This window comes from Urocitellus parryii, chromosome 9 (assembly GCF_045843805.1).
Source record: "Urocitellus parryii isolate mUroPar1 chromosome 9, mUroPar1.hap1, whole genome shotgun sequence".
Classification (NCBI taxonomy): domain Eukaryota; kingdom Metazoa; phylum Chordata; class Mammalia; order Rodentia; family Sciuridae; genus Urocitellus; species Urocitellus parryii.
In genome coordinates, this window is record NC_135539.1 from 139,320,389 (window position 1) to 139,340,559 (window position 20,171).

Here is a 20,171-nt window from a genome sequence, read left to right on the forward strand (position 1 = left end):
TTCTTCAGCCAAGTGCTCAGAGGTAGAGGAGCTGAAGTGAGATATGGAAGAGAAAGGGGGTGGACAGTAGCTGAGGGAATCCAGCTCCTGCCTAAGGACAATCTTGAATGTGCTCAGTCTCTAGTGGGAGGTAGAATATTCTACACTGACTTATCTGCCTTCACTAAATACCTTTTTCTCACATGCGTACATAAATGCGCATACATACAGCTGGCAACTCAGCAATACTGCCATTCACAGCCACAGGAAGCCTACCCACAGTTACTTTCAACTAAATCTCATATCAATCCCCAGTCCTTCTCAGGTAGATGCAAGCCACTTTTATTTTTCCGAGGTCTTTACTTTTGCCAGGGTTCTAGACATATATTTCATTGTAACACCTACATCTTTTGTTTCTAAAGAACAGCTGCACTAAGTGGGTACATTGTGTTATAGCATCTTTATAAATAGAAAGTGCAAGAAATAATTTTCTTAGCCAAAATACAAAGCTAACAAAAATCTGTCACAGCCTACTATGCCAAGAATTTGATTTTTAGAATCAATAAGACAGCTAACAAAATGCTTCTATGCTACCAAGCTCATGGTGGATGAGTAAATATATTTATAAACATTTATGAAAAGTTATTAAGAAAATAGCTAAACTTCCCACAAAAGTTATTTGTGTGAACTATCTTTAGTATACCATTCTGTGTTCAATGCACATGCATATACATTTGGAATTATATTAGTGCTATTTTTCCTGGGCCAGTTTTCCAAAAAGAAAACAGGCTAATTCTTAAAAAATTCAAGTTACATGATTTAAAATTATTTTTGTAAAAATATTAGAAATACCATATAAATTCTAAATATTTATGCTATCTGATAGCCATTCCAGGGGTGGATTTAGCCACACTTTTAGTAACCTCTGTTTTAGCACTTGGCTTCCAGAGGAAACATTTTAAGCTTTGTCCCTGCAAAACATTTCTGTTTCTGAGTGGTTCTTAACCACTAGAGTTCCTATGACTCTATAGAAAACTCGTAGATCACCTTCAAATATGTCATCAATATCTGCTTCAAGAAGTGGCTAAAAGCACACATCTAAACCTTAAGCAATTTCTACTCACTTGAGTTGTTGTGATTGGCTTGAAATGGTTTAGACTTGTGATGCTGAAAAGAAAGAAAATAATGTCAATCTATAAGATTCCTTTTTTTTTTTCTGATCTTGTTCTTTTTCATTTCAAGACCACAGAGCTTATTTCTTGTGCAACCACCCAATGAATTCAAACTTAAGAGTCACAGAGAATCTAGAGAAGGGCCCAAAAGCTATAACATAAAGATTTTCATTCCTTGGGACTGTTTTCAAAGGCTTTCTTTGTCACAAAGGGCAGATTTTGAGGTAAGTGGATTATGCCAGGGTGGAAATGAGGATCAAAAAGAGAGTTTTAAGACTGTTATTTTCATATATTAAAACATTGCTCCAATCTTTTTTTGTGTGTATGTGGTGCTGGGGATTGATCTCAGGGCCTTGTGCATGAGAGGCAGGCACTCTACCAATGGAGCTATATCCCCAGCCCCTGCCCCAATCTCAACATGATAAAATGTGATTAATCTTTATGCTTTAGAATAACCTTAATCATTCCCTCTCTGGTTATCCACTGCAAATGCCAAATGTCTTTTTCCCTTCCCAGCATTTTGTAGAGCCTGAAATTAAGTCTTTGGCCATGAGCACCACTTTTATTTCCTGCAAAATTGCAATTCCTGAGGCCTGACTTTAGACAGAGATCTCTTTCTATTCGAGAACTGGAGCTGGCCAGTAAGAAGTCTCTACAACTAATTCTCCAGGATCCACTGCCCAGGGAGTAGATAATCTCAAAACTTTTTTTTCTCTTCATGTTCTGCTTTGGGGATGAATGTTCACAGACTAAAACTCACTCTCTGCTCATATTTCTTCTCAAGGCAGGAATAGTCTCATTTTTTTTCCTAATTATTATTATGAATCAGAAAGAGTTTAAATAAAGCATGCTAAATCTGATAAATGTAGCCCCAAATCAAAAACTTCAGTGATTTATTTAGAATGACAGAAGCTAGTAGCAACTGCTAATTTGTAAAGATTAATGAAATATAAAACTGGGCAATAGATTTTCCTGAATAAAAGGTAGTTAAGCACAAAATTATGCCAGAGGTGTGGAGGTATAGAAGAGACCAAGACAAACAGGTAAAACTTTTAGTATTGTAACAATATGATCCACCCAGTTACACAATAGAAACTCCTATTAAAAACAAATTAGTAGCCATATTTTTCCATACCATAGGAGTTTCCACCCATTTGTAGATGTAAAATTTGGCTGTCATTTCTAATAAACCAAATTCTCCAACAGTAAGCTTTTTACTCTGGAGTTTATTTGGATCAGCATTGATAGTTGTTGTGGCTTCACAGCAAATACGGGCAAATGCTCACAACTTTGAATACAGCACAAAATGAAAAAAATGGAAATTTTGCTATAAATTAAACTTGGGAGGAGGTGAGCAACTAAGGAAATGTGCTACAGGTGTTTGTCTCATTCTCCTTGTAGATCCTTTACTGACCAACAGTAGACAGAATAAATGGTTTCCATGTTACTAACAATTGATAGAAGAATTAAGAAAAAAACAACCTAATGCTACATGTAAGATATTAAAGGTCCCAAATCCCTGACTTGTATTTCATAAAATGGTAGGTTACTTCCTCTCACTTCAGATCTCAGCTGACCAGACTTCTCTGAGAATAGTAAGATGGTGACTCTTGACAGTTATGGACCTTTAAGAGGACTAGCACTTTCTACCCAGCATCTCAGAAGCCTGTGCTGCCACATTACATCTGAGTGCCTTCATGAAGAACATTTAGAGAGTACCTGATATTCAGTGAAAAGGGAGAGAAGCCCTGCTGGGTCCAACCTTGCAACTCTCCCTACAAAAGGTATCAAGCATGTGAATGAGATCATCTTGGACCCTCCAGACCAGTCCAACATCTGCTGAATACCACCAAGTGAACTGAGGCATCACCATAGGAAGCAGAAAATTGTCCAGAAAGCCCTTAACTTCTGATTCACAAAATCATGATATTTGAAATGGTGGTTGTTTTAAGTCATTGAGCTTTAGAGTAGTTCATTGTACAGCAAGAGGTAACTGGAAAATATTTTTTAATATTTGCCTTGGTACTAATTTACTCACTCACAATTAGACCTAGCAAATGGGTGATTCATCTGAATCAGTGGGCAATACCCCCAGCAAACATTTACCATTCAGATCTGCTCAGAAACCAATGGCATTATCTTTTGAAGAGCTCTTATAATCTTTTACTCTTCAATTACAAATTCACAAAAACAAGTACCGTATTGGCTACTGTATAATCCAGCTCATCCTAACTCAAGCAAATGACACGAGTAGTGAAGATGGTCTGGTCTTTGGAATAAGACTGGTAAATACTGGCTCTGCAATTTACCAGCATGTAACCTTGGGCCTGTTGGGTTCCTCATTTATAAAATATGGAATAATTTCACCTACTAGAGGTAACACAGACTATTAAGTGTCAGGTTAGGCTGTGTTGCTCAAAATATGCCTGTTTCTTTTCCTCTAAAATGAGGAAATGGGAGTGTTCTAAGTTTTGGATGCATTAAGTAAGGTAAAGCATACAGAACTAAGCACACAAGCATATAAAACAGCTGGCTATTTTTAATACTGTTATCACCTCATAGGATTACTGGACTGACTACAATTATGCCTCTAAAGCACTCAGTACAGATAATTCTGGACTTTTCTTTTTGAATATTACCTCGGTGGTGAAAAGTACAGGCTTTTTAAAAGCATATATCCCAGACTCCAAAAGCAAGTTTAGGACTCTAAAGTCTGGGAAGTCACATTTAAACTATGTCTAAAGTCAACTTTGTTTTACAAATTCCAGGCATGCTGCCTAGTACCAAAGTACTTAATATTTATTTAATGGAACAGCTTTTCCTATATATTATCTATCATGGAAGACGAGTGATTTCAAATAGGAAACAGGGTCCTACAGATACTTTTAACTTCTGGCATTATGGATTAATTCAGATCCTAAGCTTCACAGTATATTAAATTGTGGTGTAGGCCATATGAGATGCTGAACACGAGATTCTCCTAACTGGATGGTGCATTCTAGCCTCTTCAACAGGACCTACTGAGTAGACATGAAGATAACAAGCATTTTTTTTTCCCCATTAAGTGCTCTGACTTTCTAATAGCTTTGTTGTTTAGAACAAAGCTTTTTGAGCTAGTGGGTTTCCTTTCATTGGTTAGGATGGGAAGTATTTGTTACATAGGTAACGGGACAGACATAAGATAGGAAACTTATTCACATATGTACCCCCTATAAGATGTAGATTTCAAGTAATGTTTCTTAAGCACTGCTGTGTGTCACAGTTGAAGAAAGACAGTCTGCATAGACAATAAAACTAGATAATCTGTGCAGACATCTTTCAGGCTGGATATCATGGTCCCTATCAATAATTACTTTCTTTGGAATGTAACAAATTCAGATGTTTCAAAGTACTCATAATATCCAACTCCAGCTTGTCCTGAGCAAGAAAGCCTACTTACTTTATAAGTAAAGAGACTGGCCCTTGGAAAAGCACCATTTGAAAATAAGAAGTCTATACAGCATGAGGTCCTGGGTTTGATCCCCAGCACCACTGCAAAACACAAAAAATAAAATAAAATTAACAAGTCTGAAGACAGGAAAAAAAAAAAGTAGGAAGCAAAGGAAAAAGACTGCAAATTATCAAAGAAGTCACAATGCTTAGCAAACTCCAATGTTTTCAGTTTCAATTTCTCTCACAAGTCCTACATCCCAGATTAATCAGAATTCCAGGTAAATCAGAAAATTAATACTCTCAAATACTAAGAAGCCATGATTACTATGGTATAAGTGCTCTAAGAGAAGGCAGATCTAATCTAGGCAAACATTCTGGAACTTTATGAGGATTACCTATTATTCAGAGAATATGTCATATTAAAATTTACAAATATCCAATTAGAAGAGGGCAACTTTAAGCATGAGGAGGTACCTTATAAGAGACACTTACCTACCTGAACTTGGCATATGCTGGTAGGACTCACAACAAAAAAATCAAACTCATGGGACTATTTCAGCATGGTCTGGAAAACTTTGTCCAAATAAAAAAATTTAAATTCAGAAGCTCACATACTGCTTCCAAGAAGCAATTATATTTCCTCTTGCATGGATTTCTGTTTATTAACACCCTAACATTTTCTATTTTATCCCCATCTGATATAAGTAAGCTATTTTAACACTAAGAATGAAGATTCATAAAGCAAAAATGTAATGGTCCAATATAAGCTCAAAAGAATTACAGACAACAACACAGATAGGAATATAAGTCAAACAAGATTGTTTCACTATTTTAAAATATCCAGAAAAAGATAAAAAACAAAAAGGAGAAAAATTTGGCTTTTTACTACTCCACATAGGAATAGAGTAAGTTTACTTGAGGAAATTAAACTGAAGATTTATAAGAAGGAAAAGTTATAGGTTTCTAATCTAGGAAACTGTGCTTTGGATAAGAATCAAAATACCTATTCATTGGCTGGGTGTGGTGGCAAGCCAATAATCCCAGTGACTCAGAAGGCTGAGGCAGGAGGATGGCAAGTTTGAGGCCAGCCTCAGCAACTTAGTGAAAGCCTGTCTAAAAACAACTTTTAAAAAGGGGTTGGGATATAGCTTAATGGTAGAGCACTTGTATAGCTTGTACAAGACCCTGAGTTCAGTCCCCAAAACTGCCCAGAGAGAATGAGAGAGAGAGAGAAAGAGGGAGAGACAGAGAGAGGGAGAGAGGGGGTGAAAGGAGGGGGACAGAGAGAGAGAGAGGGGAAGAAAGAAAGGAAGGAAGGAAGGAAGGAAGGAAGGAAGGAAGGAAGGAAGGAAGAAAAAAAGAGATGCTTAACATGACGGTATGAATATAAAACTCTGACCAAACTATTATAACAAATTTTGGGAAGTAAATCTTCTAAATCTAATTCAGGAGATTGCAATTTTTTCTGTCAAAATTCTAGACAGTAAATATTTTCAAGCTTTGCTGTTCATGTACTCAACTTCATTATTACAGTAGAAAGAAACTGTAAACAATACCTAGGTGAATAGGTGTGGCCCTGTAATCATCTAACATGATTTTCTTTATACAGTAGGTGGCCTTAAGATTTGAGTCCAGGGCTATGGTTTGCTGAACCCTGACCATAAGCCCTAGGGATATACTTTGCTAAGGGGTACGTTCTTAAAATTAGGAATCTACCTGAAAATTGCTTACTGTCCCTTTTCTAAATCTTAGCTAACAAATTAGTTCAATGGTTTATTAATTATTTTTTGCAGTATTGGGAATCGAACTCAGAGACATTCTACCATTAAGCTACCCCTAGACTTTTATTTTTAGACAGGGTCTCACTAAATTGCCAAAGTTGGCCTTGAACTTGTGATCCTCCTGCCTCAGCTTTTCAAGTTGTTGGGATTATAAGTGTGTACTACTGTACCCAGCTTATTTCAACATTTTAAACAATTTCTCATATGGCATAAGTAAAGAACTGCACTTTTAAAGAGTAAGTTCAATAAAGACTCATCTGTCATTCTTTGAACAAATAAGGAGAACAATTGAGAAGAGAAAAAAATCATGCCTGCTGTATCTGAAAAACGAACATCTAGGATTCTGACTCCTTTCTGATGCCTTTTCCACTATGATTAAGACTCAATTGCATTTACTTTTCTTTCTCCATTTCTTTCATTTCTTGGAATTTGATCTTCTAGTCAAACAAAATGTAGTTTTCACCCATTAAAAGAAACATAATTAGTGTCATGTAACAGCTAAAACTTTGTAAAAGTCATTTCACAACCACAGATCACTCAGCTATAAGAAATGAAGTTCCAAATTTCACACTTCACCAGGTAACTTCCAACCAAAGTCAGTCATCAACTATGAAATGAGGAAACAGCCTAGGTCTACTTTCATACCACCTTTGTAAAGTCCTGCTTCACTGATAGAGGGAACCTGAAACACGAGAAAGTGCCAAAACACAGGAAAATGTTAACTGCTATCTCTCTTCTTTTCCAATCTTGATCCTTTACAAACTATTTTTTTATACATTCACCCTTAGATTTAACTCTTTAGCATAATAAATGGTGTGGGGTAGACTGCAAGTTACATAAAGTAAAATGCAACGCAGTTCAGAGGTAAATATGGTTTTGAGTAAAGAGAGAACAAGTCATTAGAAAGAGCCTTTCTGCCTAAGTACAGTGTCACCGTCATGCCAATGCTACATTTTATACAGATATCAGAGTTCAGAGAGAATGAAAGGTACATCCTAAAATGAAAATAGGTTAATATGTTGCCATATGTCTTCTTCTGCAGAGAATACTGGATAGCTCCTTTGCTATTAAGTGCCACTCAATAAATGAAAACAGTCCCAGTGTTTGCAATCTCATGGCACTGGTACTTAATGATGAATTAGCTCTCATTGCTAATGCTGCTCTCTTCTCAAGGTGACACGTGCAAGTTAAAGTTTGGTAACGAGTTTTCAGCATTAGCTAACGTCCATTTAGTATGTCCTTAAGAGGTATTGTCCATGCACCCACCAATACAAGCATTCATTAATGTACATAGAACTTAAACTCCTATGACCCTAAGAGTGATGTTAGCTAAGAAATAGGACAAATATCACAGTGAACCTGGAAAAGAATCTTGGATAGATAATTAGAATAATATCTCTTCTAACTAAGCTAGGGAAATTGCTTTTAGAAGCTTCAATTTGTTTACAAGCTAGCCTGGCTTGAATTTTCAGGAATTTCATGGCTCTCGCTAGGCCTAAGGGGAGAGAACAAGCGAACCTGATTGTGCTAATGTGGTCCTAGATAACCAGGAAGTGCTCCATTCACAGTATCAACACAGTAAAAACCTGTAAGAGGAGAATGAAAAGGGAGGGGAACCCAGCAAACGCACAGCATCTGCATACCACTTAGACCCTACTTAGGCAGGATGTTTGTTTTTAACCCTGGATGGAGCACTGCCAGATGCTGCAGTTTCTTGTTACAGAAATTACTGCACTTCACCTTTACAATTTGGTAATAGTGTAAAAACTCTATTTTCTCATATATATTCTAAGAAATTAACAAAGCAATACAGAACTTTTCCACATACTATTTCTCAGAAGTAGGGAGGAACTTGAAAACTTTTTTGGTAGGCTTAAAAGCTCCATCTTCTGTCTTTCCCATCCCTGCCTATGTAGTAATGGCAAATTCTGTCACTGAAAGCCTCTTGACTGCTGAGACGTTTTCCTAAGGATGCGAGTCTAATCTCAACTCCATGTTTTCGATGCCACAGAGCACAGCCAATTCCCAATATTGCTCTACGGGACAGTTTTCACCCTAGCATGCTGTTGCCCAACAAGGGAGGAGAAGGACCCACTGGGTATCCTGAAGGCCGACACAACCTCAATGCTGCCCTTCAGGGTAGGCTCTTATCAAATGGCAGCAACATCACATTCCACTAAAAGATGAATTTCTACACTTTTCCAGAAGAGAAAACCTTCCTCTAGTGAAAGAATGCAGCTGTATGCATATGTACAATTCTCAGATTGCTTAAAGCTATGCTTTGCATTCTAATTTATCACCAAAAAAAAAAAAATCTTTTCTATCCACCTTTCCATGTACCACAAAATATCCTCAGGAAAGGAGCACGTGACTAACATTCTCACAAATGGCTCACCAGTGCAGGAATGACCAGCCTTCTCCCAAATCTCTTTCACAATCATCTATGTCTCTGCACCAAAACAATTTGTTAAATCATTACATATTCAAATATTTTTTTAAAAATCAAGAGAAGTGAGAGATTTTTCTCTTGTTATTTGCACTGTGAGTTTTAAGCATTTCTTTGCCTGCATCCCTTAATGTTCCAATATTTTCTCTTTTCTCTTTCCATGTAAACCAGGGCATCAAAAGCTCTACATGTTTGGTAAGTTCTTTATCTCACTGCTGGATTAAGAATCTCAGAAAAACCCAGAATTACTAAAAAGGTCCCTTGAAGTTTTAAAAATCTTAGGAATGATTAAGTAACCAAACCTGATCAAAACTGATCCTTTGATCATTTATTGCAACATGATTGTGCATGATGTTTTCTGGTAAGTGCCCTGTAGTGCGTTATTAAAAATCAAAGTTCTTGGAGTCAGCAGCAATTTGCTGATGGTTGGTTTATGAATTTCTAGGTTTGCAGACTCGAGACATAGATTTAAATGAGGTTCTTCATTGGACTGAAAATATAAACTACTACATATGTAGAAGTAAATGAAATTGTGGTTGCAGTAAGAATAATAGTGCTAAATCTCTTCAACCACAATATTGCAGGAAAAAATCTGTCTAAAACTTCATATAAAAGTTATCAAACGTGACGACCTGTGGATTTAAAAATACAACCCAGGCTCAATTCACTGGAAAGTGACATTTCTGATGTACAATATTGCTGTTATGTGAAACTAGGAGCCAAAGAGACTGGATGAAACTTTGGTAGTCAGCCTAACAGGTTAATTCATCTGAACTAGAGCCATTTCCTTAACACCAAAGGATTCATGAGCACTATGCTGAACAAATACCAGTCAGGAAGCTGCAGTTTGGCTCTGTGCTGTTCAACATTTGTAAAACATGGAAACATTTCCTTCCCTGCTCCTCTCTTCCTCAATACATCACTCAAGCCCCCAAGTGCAGCTATACCTATTGCAAACACTTTGCTACTCATTTTACTTCCAGGTGCCTAAAGTGCTTCAGGTGAGGCTGCCCACTAGAATACTGCTCCAAGATGGCTGACGACATGAGTCGATCAGGCAAAGTATCAGATGCCTAGTCAGGGCAAAGATAAAGTCTAACCTTGCAGAACAGTAAGAACCACCAGTATTCACTCTTTTTTTCTTGATGTGAAAATGCACATTACGGCAGGGAAGGAAGAGGAGAGATTCTTCCTCCTCACCATGACTACCTCCTTCTCTCTCGTGGCTGGCTGCTTCAGATGGCCAAGACTCCTGTTGCATTTTTTAGATCCTGGCAATTATAGCCACCAAGATGTTATGGACCAAAGTACAGTGTTCAAACACAACTGGTAGATAAATGACCATTTATCATAGTTTTGCTAAAAAAAAAAGTTTTTCTTATAAAGTTAACAAACCAAGGCTGTTGATCCCTGAATTAGAAAGTTGATTTGTTTGATTTTTTCCAAAGTGTGAGGAGGGAAGGAGGAGGGGAAGAGCCTTTAGTGCTTCTGTGTATGTTGTTGATCCTCTAGTTTGGCAACATCTTGGGAGCATCTTCTGGTTTAATGAGGTGGCATTTTGTGAATCTAAGTACCAGTCCATGGCCCTGATGCAGGCTGTTTACGGCCCAAAGGGGAAGAGGGTCTGCCCCCTTCCCCTCAATGTCTCAATCTGGCCCAGTGGTGGACACAGAGCCCTGGGCAGTTTCCCCAGGAGCAACTGTCTCTTCCCGGGAAGGTGACTCTTCTTCAGCTTGTCCTCGAGATGTGACAGTTGTTTCAGGAGAGATGCTGTGAGGCCCCTCCAGGGGTATACAGCCAGGGTGGTTTTTACGAAAGTGCTGATTCAAGATGGCCTGGAAGGGAAAACTTTTGCCACAGACATGACAATGAAAGGGCTTGTTGCCTGTGTGCTTGCGAATATGATACTCCAGCTGATCTTTCCGGGTATACTTCTTGCCACACATGCGGCAGACAAATGGTGTGATCCCCATATGTAGGCGCATATGGCGGTCTAGGCTCCCCTTTTGGTTGAAAGATTTTGCGCAATAGATGCAGGTGAGACGGGGATTGTATCGGAACCACCGTTCAGATACTTCCTGTTCTCGGAGATACTCCACATAGCCACTTACTCCCATCATTGCTGATTCTTCTACCTGTTCCAGGAGAGGAAAATAAGCAAGAATAAACTAAGCATTCATGTTAAAAGCAATCAAAATATTCTCTATATATTTATATATGTATGTGTGTGTGTGTGTATATATTTTTTTAATGGCACTGGGAATTGAACCCAGGGTTTCATATGTGCTAGGCAAGTGCTCTACCCTTGAGCTTCTTCCCTGGCTCTTTTCTTACATTTTACTTTTTGAGATAGGGTTTTGGTAAGTTATACAGGCTGTCCTCAGACTTGCCATCCTCCTACCTTAATCTCCTAAGTAGCTGAGATTATAAACCTGTACCACCATACCCAGTTTTTGATTAACTGAAATATAAATTCAAACACCACATATGACAGCAGCCAATGGATACTGTGTCAGACAGTACAAAAGAGATAATGGCAAACATAATATAAATTATATTTATGACATCATTATTACCATATTTCAACCAGCAGCAGCTAACTTTATAAAAATGTATATAATTTATAGGTGATGATATGCCTTTCTACCCCAAAATATTCTGATACCATATCAATAGATTATCTTCATTCTAAAAACTCCTCAAACTGGGCATGGTGGTGCATGTCTGTAATCAAAGTTACTGAGGAGGCTGAGACAGTAGAATTACAAGTTGGAAGCCAGTCTTGGTATCTTAGTGAGACCCTGTTTCAAAACAAAATAAAGAGGGATCATGATGTAGTTCAGTGGTAGAGTACGCCAGGGTTTAATCCTCATTACTGCGAAACAAAACAAAACAAAAAGAAAATAAAAAATTACTCAAAGTTTAACTGATTTCAGAGTGAAGTTTCTCCTATCTGAAAGCTGGGAGGGAGAAGGAATATATTCCTTTTGAGAATTATTTAAAATTTTAGATTTATAAATGCTTTTTGGTTCAAAAATTCTGTATTAAAATCTCACTACTCAGAAATTACTTACTGAGGGGCTGTGGTTGAGGCTCAGTGGTAAAGTGCTTACCTAGCACTTCAGCACCACATAAAAATAAATAAATAAATAAACAAACAAATAAATAAAGGTATTGTATTTATCTACTACTAAAAAGAAAACAAATTACCTACTGACTTTTTTAGCCTATTGACTTCTAAGTTATTGTATTAAAAATAATTAAAAAAAAATATGTTGGAAGGAATGACATATGTTTTGCAGAGGCTGAAGTACCAAGGCAAAGAGGATAAAATGTCAACACTGACTCTGGATTAACTAGAAAGTATACCTAGTTAGCAATTAATCTATCAATCGCGAGCTTTTTTTTTTTTTTTTTTTTTTTTGGTAGATGGACACAATACGTTTATTTTATTTAATTTATTTTTATGTGGTGCTGAGGATTGAATTCTGTGCCTCACATGTCCTAGGCAAGTGCTCTCTACCTCTGAGCTACAGCTCCAGACCAACTCTCCTGAGTTTTTGTTTTGTCTCTTTCTTCATGTTAGCTGACAGTGCTTTTTTTTATAAAGCATTTTGAACAGAGGCAGTTCTTAACAGATTTGGGAAGCAGCATGTTAAATCAAGGGTTGAAGAGAAAGTCTGAAGTTTATTTCTGATTCATTTTATATAACATTTCTTTCTGCTTTATTTCTCTAGATAATCAAAATGAAAATCACATAAAAAACGATGAATTATCCCACTAAAAAGTATTAGGTGATCAAGGACAAAGCACAGGATAACTTCCCTAGGCTAGTCCTCCCATTCACAAAATGAAAAGGCTATTTTAAGTGTTGCCAACTTTTAGGGATTCTCATGAGAACCAAACATAATAATACCCTAAAATATATTTTTAAATTTTGCTTATTTATTTTTTGGCAGAGTCTCACTATGTTGCCCCAGACTCAAGCAATGCTCTTCAGTTAGCTTCCTGCATAACTGGGGCAACAGATGCTGGCCACCACACCCAGCTACACTTAAATATCTTGAATGCATAATATTACATATAATTAAGGGTGCTGGAACATGGATTCAAATTCAAGTTCCATTTATTATTTCACCTTAAATAAGTTAAATTTAACTATTCTATTCCTCAGTTTGCTCATCTCCAAAATGAATATAATAATAACCATCTCCCTCACATGCTGCTTTGAGCACTGAATGAGTTTATACACTAATATGCTTAATGTAGCTCAGTAACTATTAGTTATTATTAAATATTACATAAACATATATATGAAAAAAAGTTTTTCCTGACCTGTTTCCTCCCTGCTCAGTGGTACCTGACCAACTTTAAATTCATATTTATTTATTTTTTTAAAAGAATTTTTTTTTTAATATTTATTTTCTAGTTATCGGTGGACACAACATCTTTGTTTGTATGTGGTGCTGAGGATTGAACCTGGGCCGCACGCATGCCAGGCAATCTCGCTACCGCTTGAGCCACATCCCCAGCCCAAATTCATATTATTTATAATCTTGAGGGTATGATTCCATAAATATCCTTCCTAACATTAGGAAGTATTGTCCACATGCAGAAGGTAATGTATTTTAGTAAATATAGATGAGCTATGATCACAAAGATCATTCATTATGATCAATCTCATTTAAAAGGCTACTGTAGTAAAGCTGCAATATAATTGTAAATGCTGTAATAGTGGTTTAAGCACGAACAAAAAAGACAAGGCTAATTAGGGCACATGAAACTAGCAGTTGAGCTCCACGAGGACCCAGGAAGAATGAAGGGTATCAGATACACAGTGAGAGAAATAATATGATGGGCTTGTGACACATAGAGAAAGCTGTTAAAAATATTATAAATTATGTAGAAAATTAGGTCAAGGTCAGGCATGGTGGCACATGTATGTTATTCCAGAGGCTCAAGAGGCTGAAGCATGCGGATGACAAGTTCAAAGCCAGCCTCAGCAACTTAGGAGGCCCTAAGCAATTCAGTGAGACCTGTCTCAAAACAAAATATTTAAAAAGGGCTGGGGATGTGGCTCTGTGGTTAAGTATCCCTGAGTTCAATCCCTGGTATTGAAAAAAAAAAAAAAAAAGGAAAATTAGGTCAAATATTTTTAACTTTCACATGGCAGAAAAAAGAAAAAGCTGTAGAAGATTTTTAAATAAAGGAATGACTTCAGTAGTCTCTTATAGTTTATTCACCCTATAATCAGGAAGTGCTTCAAGTCTATCAAAATTTGTCCTCAATGCCAGGTGCACTGGTGCATACCTGTAGCCCCAGCTCTCAGGAGGCTGAGGCAGGAAGGAGGATCACAAGTTTGAGGTCAGCCTGGCTGTCTTGGCAAGACCCTATTTCGAAATAAAAAATAAAAAGGCTGGGGACATAGCTCCATAGTAAAGTGCTCCTGGGTTGAATTCCCAGTACAAAAAAAAAAAAAAAAAGAAAAAGAAAAAAGAAAAAATATATAAAATAAAATGAGGTTCTTATAATGTAAATCCCTGCCCTGCTTTGGTCCTCTGCAGCAGGGTAAACTGGGGAGCAGAGTCAATACACTTTCATACATGTTTAGGCATATATATCACTCCTTAATATCATCTCCAGACAGTACTGCTTATTTTCTATTCCTTAATAGCCTATACCTTTTGTTTCAGCCAGCTAAACAATTTGAGAATTCCAATTCTTATCCCTATCCCATCTACAAGTGGAGTAAATTACTTCTTCCTAACTTCTTCAAAACTGCATTTATAGCTGGGCAGGGTGGTAGTGTGTGTCTATAGTCCCATCTACTTGGGAGGCTGAGGCTGAAGGATTATCTAAATTCAGGAGTTTGATGCCAGCCTGGGCAACATAGTGAGACATCTCATTAAAGAAGAAGAAAAACAAAACAAAACAAAACAAAAAAAGCCAGATGTGGGCGCACACCTGTAATCCTAGAGACTCAGGAGGCTGAGGCAGGAGGATGGGAGGCTGAAGCAGGAGGATCATGCGATCAAAGCTAGCCTCAGCAACCTCAAGGCACTAAGCAACTGAGTGAGACCCTATCTCTAAAATAGGGCTGGGGATGTCGCTCAGTGTTGAGTGTCCCTGAGTTCAATCCCTGGTACTGCCTCTGCCGCACCCTCTCTCCCCCAAAATAGAAAGAAAAACAGAATGAAACAAAAAACATGAAAACAAACAAATAACAAAAACAAAGTTAATTCACTTTCCTTAAGTGGATACTGATTTTAATTACAGCTTGTTAAGTACATCTATTCCCATAAAAATGTTACTGAAATCTATATACATCTTAAATATATATATATTTTTTTATTCACTGATCTGTCTTATCTCTGTCCCCATTAAGCTTCTAAGATGATCTCATTACTATATTTATTTGTTTAACCAGTTATCTTTGCATGGTTATCATACCATATTTGACAGATGAAAAAAAGGGCCCCAATTATGAGAATAAACTACTTTTCCTCCAAGTTCCTGACATTTTTCTCTAAAATCTAATAAAAAAAAAAATCACAGTTTGTAACAATGTCTGTTACTACTTTACTGTGTATATCATAAACATCCAGTGGTTTAGCTAACAAGATACAAGTATAATGCAGAGGTTAAAAAAAGTATCCATGCAATCTTAATCTTAATCTATTAGTGCTTTTTCTTTTTCAAATTTATTTTTTAGGTGTAATTGGACACAACGCCTTTATTTTATTTATTTATTTTTATGTGGCACTGAGGCTCGAAACCAGGCTCCGAGTACTTTCTTTTAAAAGGCAAAAGTATCTAATTTACTGTGTTCTACTTGGTGAGTTTACCACTTTCTAAAAGCTCAATCTTCAATTATACAAATTCTTGAGAAAAAAACAAAATTTATTGGTTAACTTCTTATACTAGTTGCTAAAGAAAAGAGAAGATATTCCTGTTCTTTCTAGAACACTGTAATCTAACAAAAGATGCAGGAAGCTGGGTACAGTGGTGCACACCTGTAACCCCGGCAACTCTGAGGCTAAGGCAGGAGGATTGCAAGTTCGAGGCCAGTCTTGGCAACTTATCGAGACCCTCAGCAACACAGTGAGATCCTGTCTCAAAACAGAAAATAAAAAGGGCTGGGACATAGCTCATTGCTAAAGTATCCCTAGGTTCAATCCCTAATACAAAGTTTAAAAAAAAATTCAGGAAGAGAATAAATGAAAAAAAATACATGCATACAAAACAGCACACATTTGAAATGTATAAGCAATCTGTTTATACATACATACTATTATAAATTAGTTACTGTGTTTTGGTGGCATACTCTCACACATACAAAATCATACACTTTCTCTTCTGGGTCCTAAATTACCTGCATGTAGTTTTCAGCAGTTAATTTTACTGTCAGGAATAGAGATTGGCCCCTACAATCAGGAAAGAGTATCACAATCTTGTTATTTTTTTTTTCTACTTCCCAAACAATATTGACGCCAAAAATGTATTTCTGGCAAGCTCATAAACAAGAATAAAGTAATCAAATATTTCTTTAGCAAGGCCACTACATCTTTCCTTTTTCTGTTCAGTCAGTGGTAATTCCTCCAGTTATACAGCAGCTGTAAGCCCACAACAACATACCTGGGAGCTTGGCTGCTTGGGCTCATCCACTCTCCCAGGAGACTCACTTCGGGCTCTGTGTCTCTCAGCCAAGGGGACAACACTGCCGGAGGGGCTGAATCTGTTGGAGAGGAGCATAAAGGTACTATAGAAAAGTAGTGGCTGGGGAAGGGACAACCAAGCAACTGATGACTGAAAAATACTTTCACAGTCAATATATAACCTGGTTTGAAATAAGGTAAAAAAGTCTGTCCTAGTAAATTTAAAAAAGTACAAAATGCATAGTAAGTCCTATGAGCTGGTGAAACTATAGCTAAATATAAGCTTTCTACCCCTGCATAAGTAATGGAAAAGGGGTAAAAGAATAAATAAAAAATGGTTCTGTAACATTGAGTTTTTGGTTGTTCTTTCCCCTAGACCCCATTGTGGGAAGCCATTCTCGCACGTGATTGGGCACCTCCCGATTGGGTGTGAGGTGTTTTGGCCAAACTGTGTCGGAGCTATCCCCACCCTCTCCATCCCCACCCTCTCCAGGTGCGAGAGCCTGTCCGTGTGGGGGTGTGACTGACCATTGACCCTGAGACCAATCACTGACCCTGACCTTGGAATGCTGCCCCTCTCAACCTTCATTGGATGGAATTTTCCCCCTGAATTTCTTGTTCCCCAATAAAAAGCCACTCCCTGGTGTGCTCTCTCTCTCTCTCTCCTGCTAGTCCTGAGTAAGCCTTGCTGCCCCACTGGATGGTTTGAGGTGAGAGCCAGAGGGGAGAGCCGTCTCAGACCTGGTCATAGAAAAAGGTAATTGAGTCTGTGTGTTTATTTTGATCTCACTAGTTAACTTCTATGCTACGAACCTCTTTAATGAAACCAGCATGCTGGTCGCGTGGTGGACCCCATTATAACCTGTTACGTATTTCAGACTGTTGACATACATCATGGAAAATACAATCCTTGCATTTAAATTGATATTTTTGGTGAAGTTCTAACATAGGAAAATACAGTGCTAACATTGGGACCAATAAGTTGAACGTTCAAAAATATATATACATATATATTTTTAATATATATATTTTAGTTATAGATGGACATAATACCAGGGCCTCACACATGCTAGGCAAGCACTCTACCACTGAGCTACTACCCCAGAATATTTTAACTATTAAAGGCACACTTAATAGTTAATTACCTAAATCAAAACCACCTTAAGAAGATACAGTATAGTATCTGAATGTGTGAAACAGTAGTGTCTCCAAAGATCAGCTATATGCCAAAGAAATGGTATCCTTAGTTTTCATTGCTCAATTTTAATTAATTAATTAAGTTTTTGGAACTAGGGATTGAACCCAGTGGCATTTACCACTGAGCCACATCCCCAGCCCATCTTTTTTTTTCAATTTGAGACAGGGTCTTGCTAAGTTGCTGAGGCTGGCTTTGAACTTGTAATCCTCCTGCCCCATAGCTTTCTTAGTTGTTGGGGTTACAGATGTGCACCACCATGCCTGGCTAATTTTTACTTACTTTTAAGAGGAGAAAGAACAAATATTACAATATAAATTATTTCTCTGTTTCAATTGGCTTAGATTAAAATTAGTGCTATTTCCATCAAAGAGAAATGTTCTAAAAAATTTGATGTATTAGGAAGAGAGAAGTGAGGTACAGGACACAGTACCACTGGTGAAAAAAGGTCAGTCTCAGGTCTGCAGTAGCAGCATTCATCTTTGACAGAGAACAGGTAAGAGACCACCAGATGACAAGTGAAAATAAGAATGAAGAATATCTAAAAAGCTTTTCTTTGGATTCAGTGTACTATGTTGACACTAATGTGAAACAAACAATCACTGATGATACCACACTTCCTCTAATTTGTTAGGTGGGTGCAAAGAAAAGCATATAGTGCTACAAAGGAAAGTTTAACTTCCCAAGGCACATACCTGTGTGATAACAAAGGAAGGGCAATGCTGCCAGGTTCCTAACTGATGATCAGTTCCCTGCTGGGAATCCTGAGAAAGCCCTGGCAATGACTGATCCTAGTGTGGCTGCAGATGTTGATTCATGGAGGTGTCTAACTTTACCCTAGTTCTCACAGCATTGTGAATACGTCATGACTAGGAGCTTCCTGCTTTAAAAAAATAAGGATACAGGTCTGTTGGACACCTCAAATCCCCAACATCAACTTATTCTGGCTAAGTACATCTGGTAAACATGTCTGTATCACACAGAGGACCCTCTTAGTGATGTCTGTACAAGAGCCATTAAAAGGGAAAAAAACTCAGAACTTACCTGTCAACTTCACTGCTTGTTGGCCGAGCCACCTTGGCTCCTGAAGACCCTAAGGTGTAACTCTCCTGTCCTACAGAACCATGGCCTGTGGTGTCAATTACCATGGCTGTGACTTCCTCTGCACTACTCCCATCTTCTCCAGAAGGCTGATTCTCAGGCCCAAGCCACTCCTCGAGATTTTCAGTTTTGATGTGCACTGCTCCAAGAACTCTAACTTCATCATCACTCCGGCCACCCCGGTCTGCTACTCCTGTCTCCACATACCACTGTCCTGCTCGGTTGATTCGAAGAATGGGCTCCCGGCTTTCTACATCAGAACTCTGTTCAATTATCTGAGGGCTGGTGGACTCCTCAGGGGGACTTAGCTCTCTGATATCTAGCACAGCACTGACCTGCCCTCGCCGGTTTCCCTTTGGGGTATTATGTCGTGGGCTAAGGGAGCGGTTTAGATTTGGTGTAACCCTGTGAGACTCAGGAGGCCTATCTTGATGCTTTGTCCTTGTTTGACTTAATTCTGCTTCAACCTCAGCCACATTAATTTTGAAATGAATACCCTCTAGGATCTGTGTACATTTGTCTATAATATGCTGCATTTGCAGAAAACTGGCAGCTGTTAGGTAGCTGATGATATCTGCCAGTTGCAGGCATATCCGCCCCGTGTAACAGAAAGAAAGAAGCTGTTCAAAAACAGTAGGGTTCTTGATGACTGAAATGGAGACAGTACTCATTTCATTCAAGGACATATGATCCCGGAAATAGGGGGAACTGGCAGCCAGTACCACTTTATGAGCCCGAAAAGCTTGTCCTTGCACATTGACCACAATATCACAGAGACGGCCCTGCATGCGCAGTTGATTTAGATGGCTGAGGACTGAGTTGCTGAAGTCAGGGATCTCCAATTGTATGTTCCCACCTTTCTCCATGGTCGTGCCTGAAGGTGCAGGCAGGCATTCAACCCTGCTGAAAGAAACCGTGTTCTCATTAATCATAATTTTATTACCCTGACGCTTTTTAGTTTAAACATACTTAAAAATATCATTTGGTAAAATCTCCAAATACAAAGAGATACCTTATGTTGAGATATGGAAATCATATTACCAATAGGTTTTTTTATTCTGTTTCACAGCAAGATAGTTAACGTTAAAAAAGCAATCTTTAGACTCTTAAAAATTCAAACTATGATCATGCTTTCTTTATACAACAGCAAAACAGAAATTTGACAAAAGGGAGGAGGGATGTTAATGGCAATGTATTTGCAGACTGAATATAAAGTCCTATGACAACATTACAACTTTGAAGGAGGAAAGCTTTTTGAATAAATGTATCTACACACAGATAGACTGACTGGATATACCTCTTAACGTTTTAAAACATGCTGCTTGAGTTATGCTTATTACTTTGTAAAGTGACTAATATCCCATATGAATGCAGGCCAATTTTTAAGTTTACAAGTCAGAGCTCCCACAG

The 20,171-nt window shown here is 37.9% G+C and overlaps 1 protein-coding gene across 1 annotated transcript; it reads right to left on the reverse strand.

Moving 5' to 3' along the window:
* Positions 1-10,456: 10,456 nt before the first annotated feature.
* On the reverse strand, positions 10,457-19,627 carry Zbtb37 (zinc finger and BTB domain containing 37). The gene is made up of 3 exons (XM_026388510.2): positions 18,705-19,627; positions 16,446-16,545; positions 10,457-10,945 (listed from the first exon to the last, which is right to left on the reverse strand). The coding sequence occupies exons 1-3, from the start codon at positions 19,625-19,627 to the stop codon at positions 10,457-10,459; spliced, it is 1,512 nt and encodes a 503-aa protein (XP_026244295.1).
* Between the last annotated feature and the right edge of the window lie 544 nt (positions 19,628-20,171).

Excerpts from the sequence above, each read along its gene's own strand:
- Zbtb37 (XM_026388510.2), bottom strand. The coding sequence starts at position 19,627 with ATGGAGAAAGGTGGGAACATACAATTGGAGATCCCTGACTTCAGCAAC. Across the intron at positions 16,546-18,704 it reads ACAAGCAGTGAAGTTGACAG|ATTCAGCCCCTCCGGCAGTG; the intron begins GTAAGTTCTGAG and ends CCTCTCCAACAG. Across the intron at positions 10,946-16,445 it reads CCAAGCAGCCAAGCTCCCAG|GTAGAAGAATCAGCAATGAT; the intron begins GTATGTTGTTGT and ends CTCCTGGAACAG.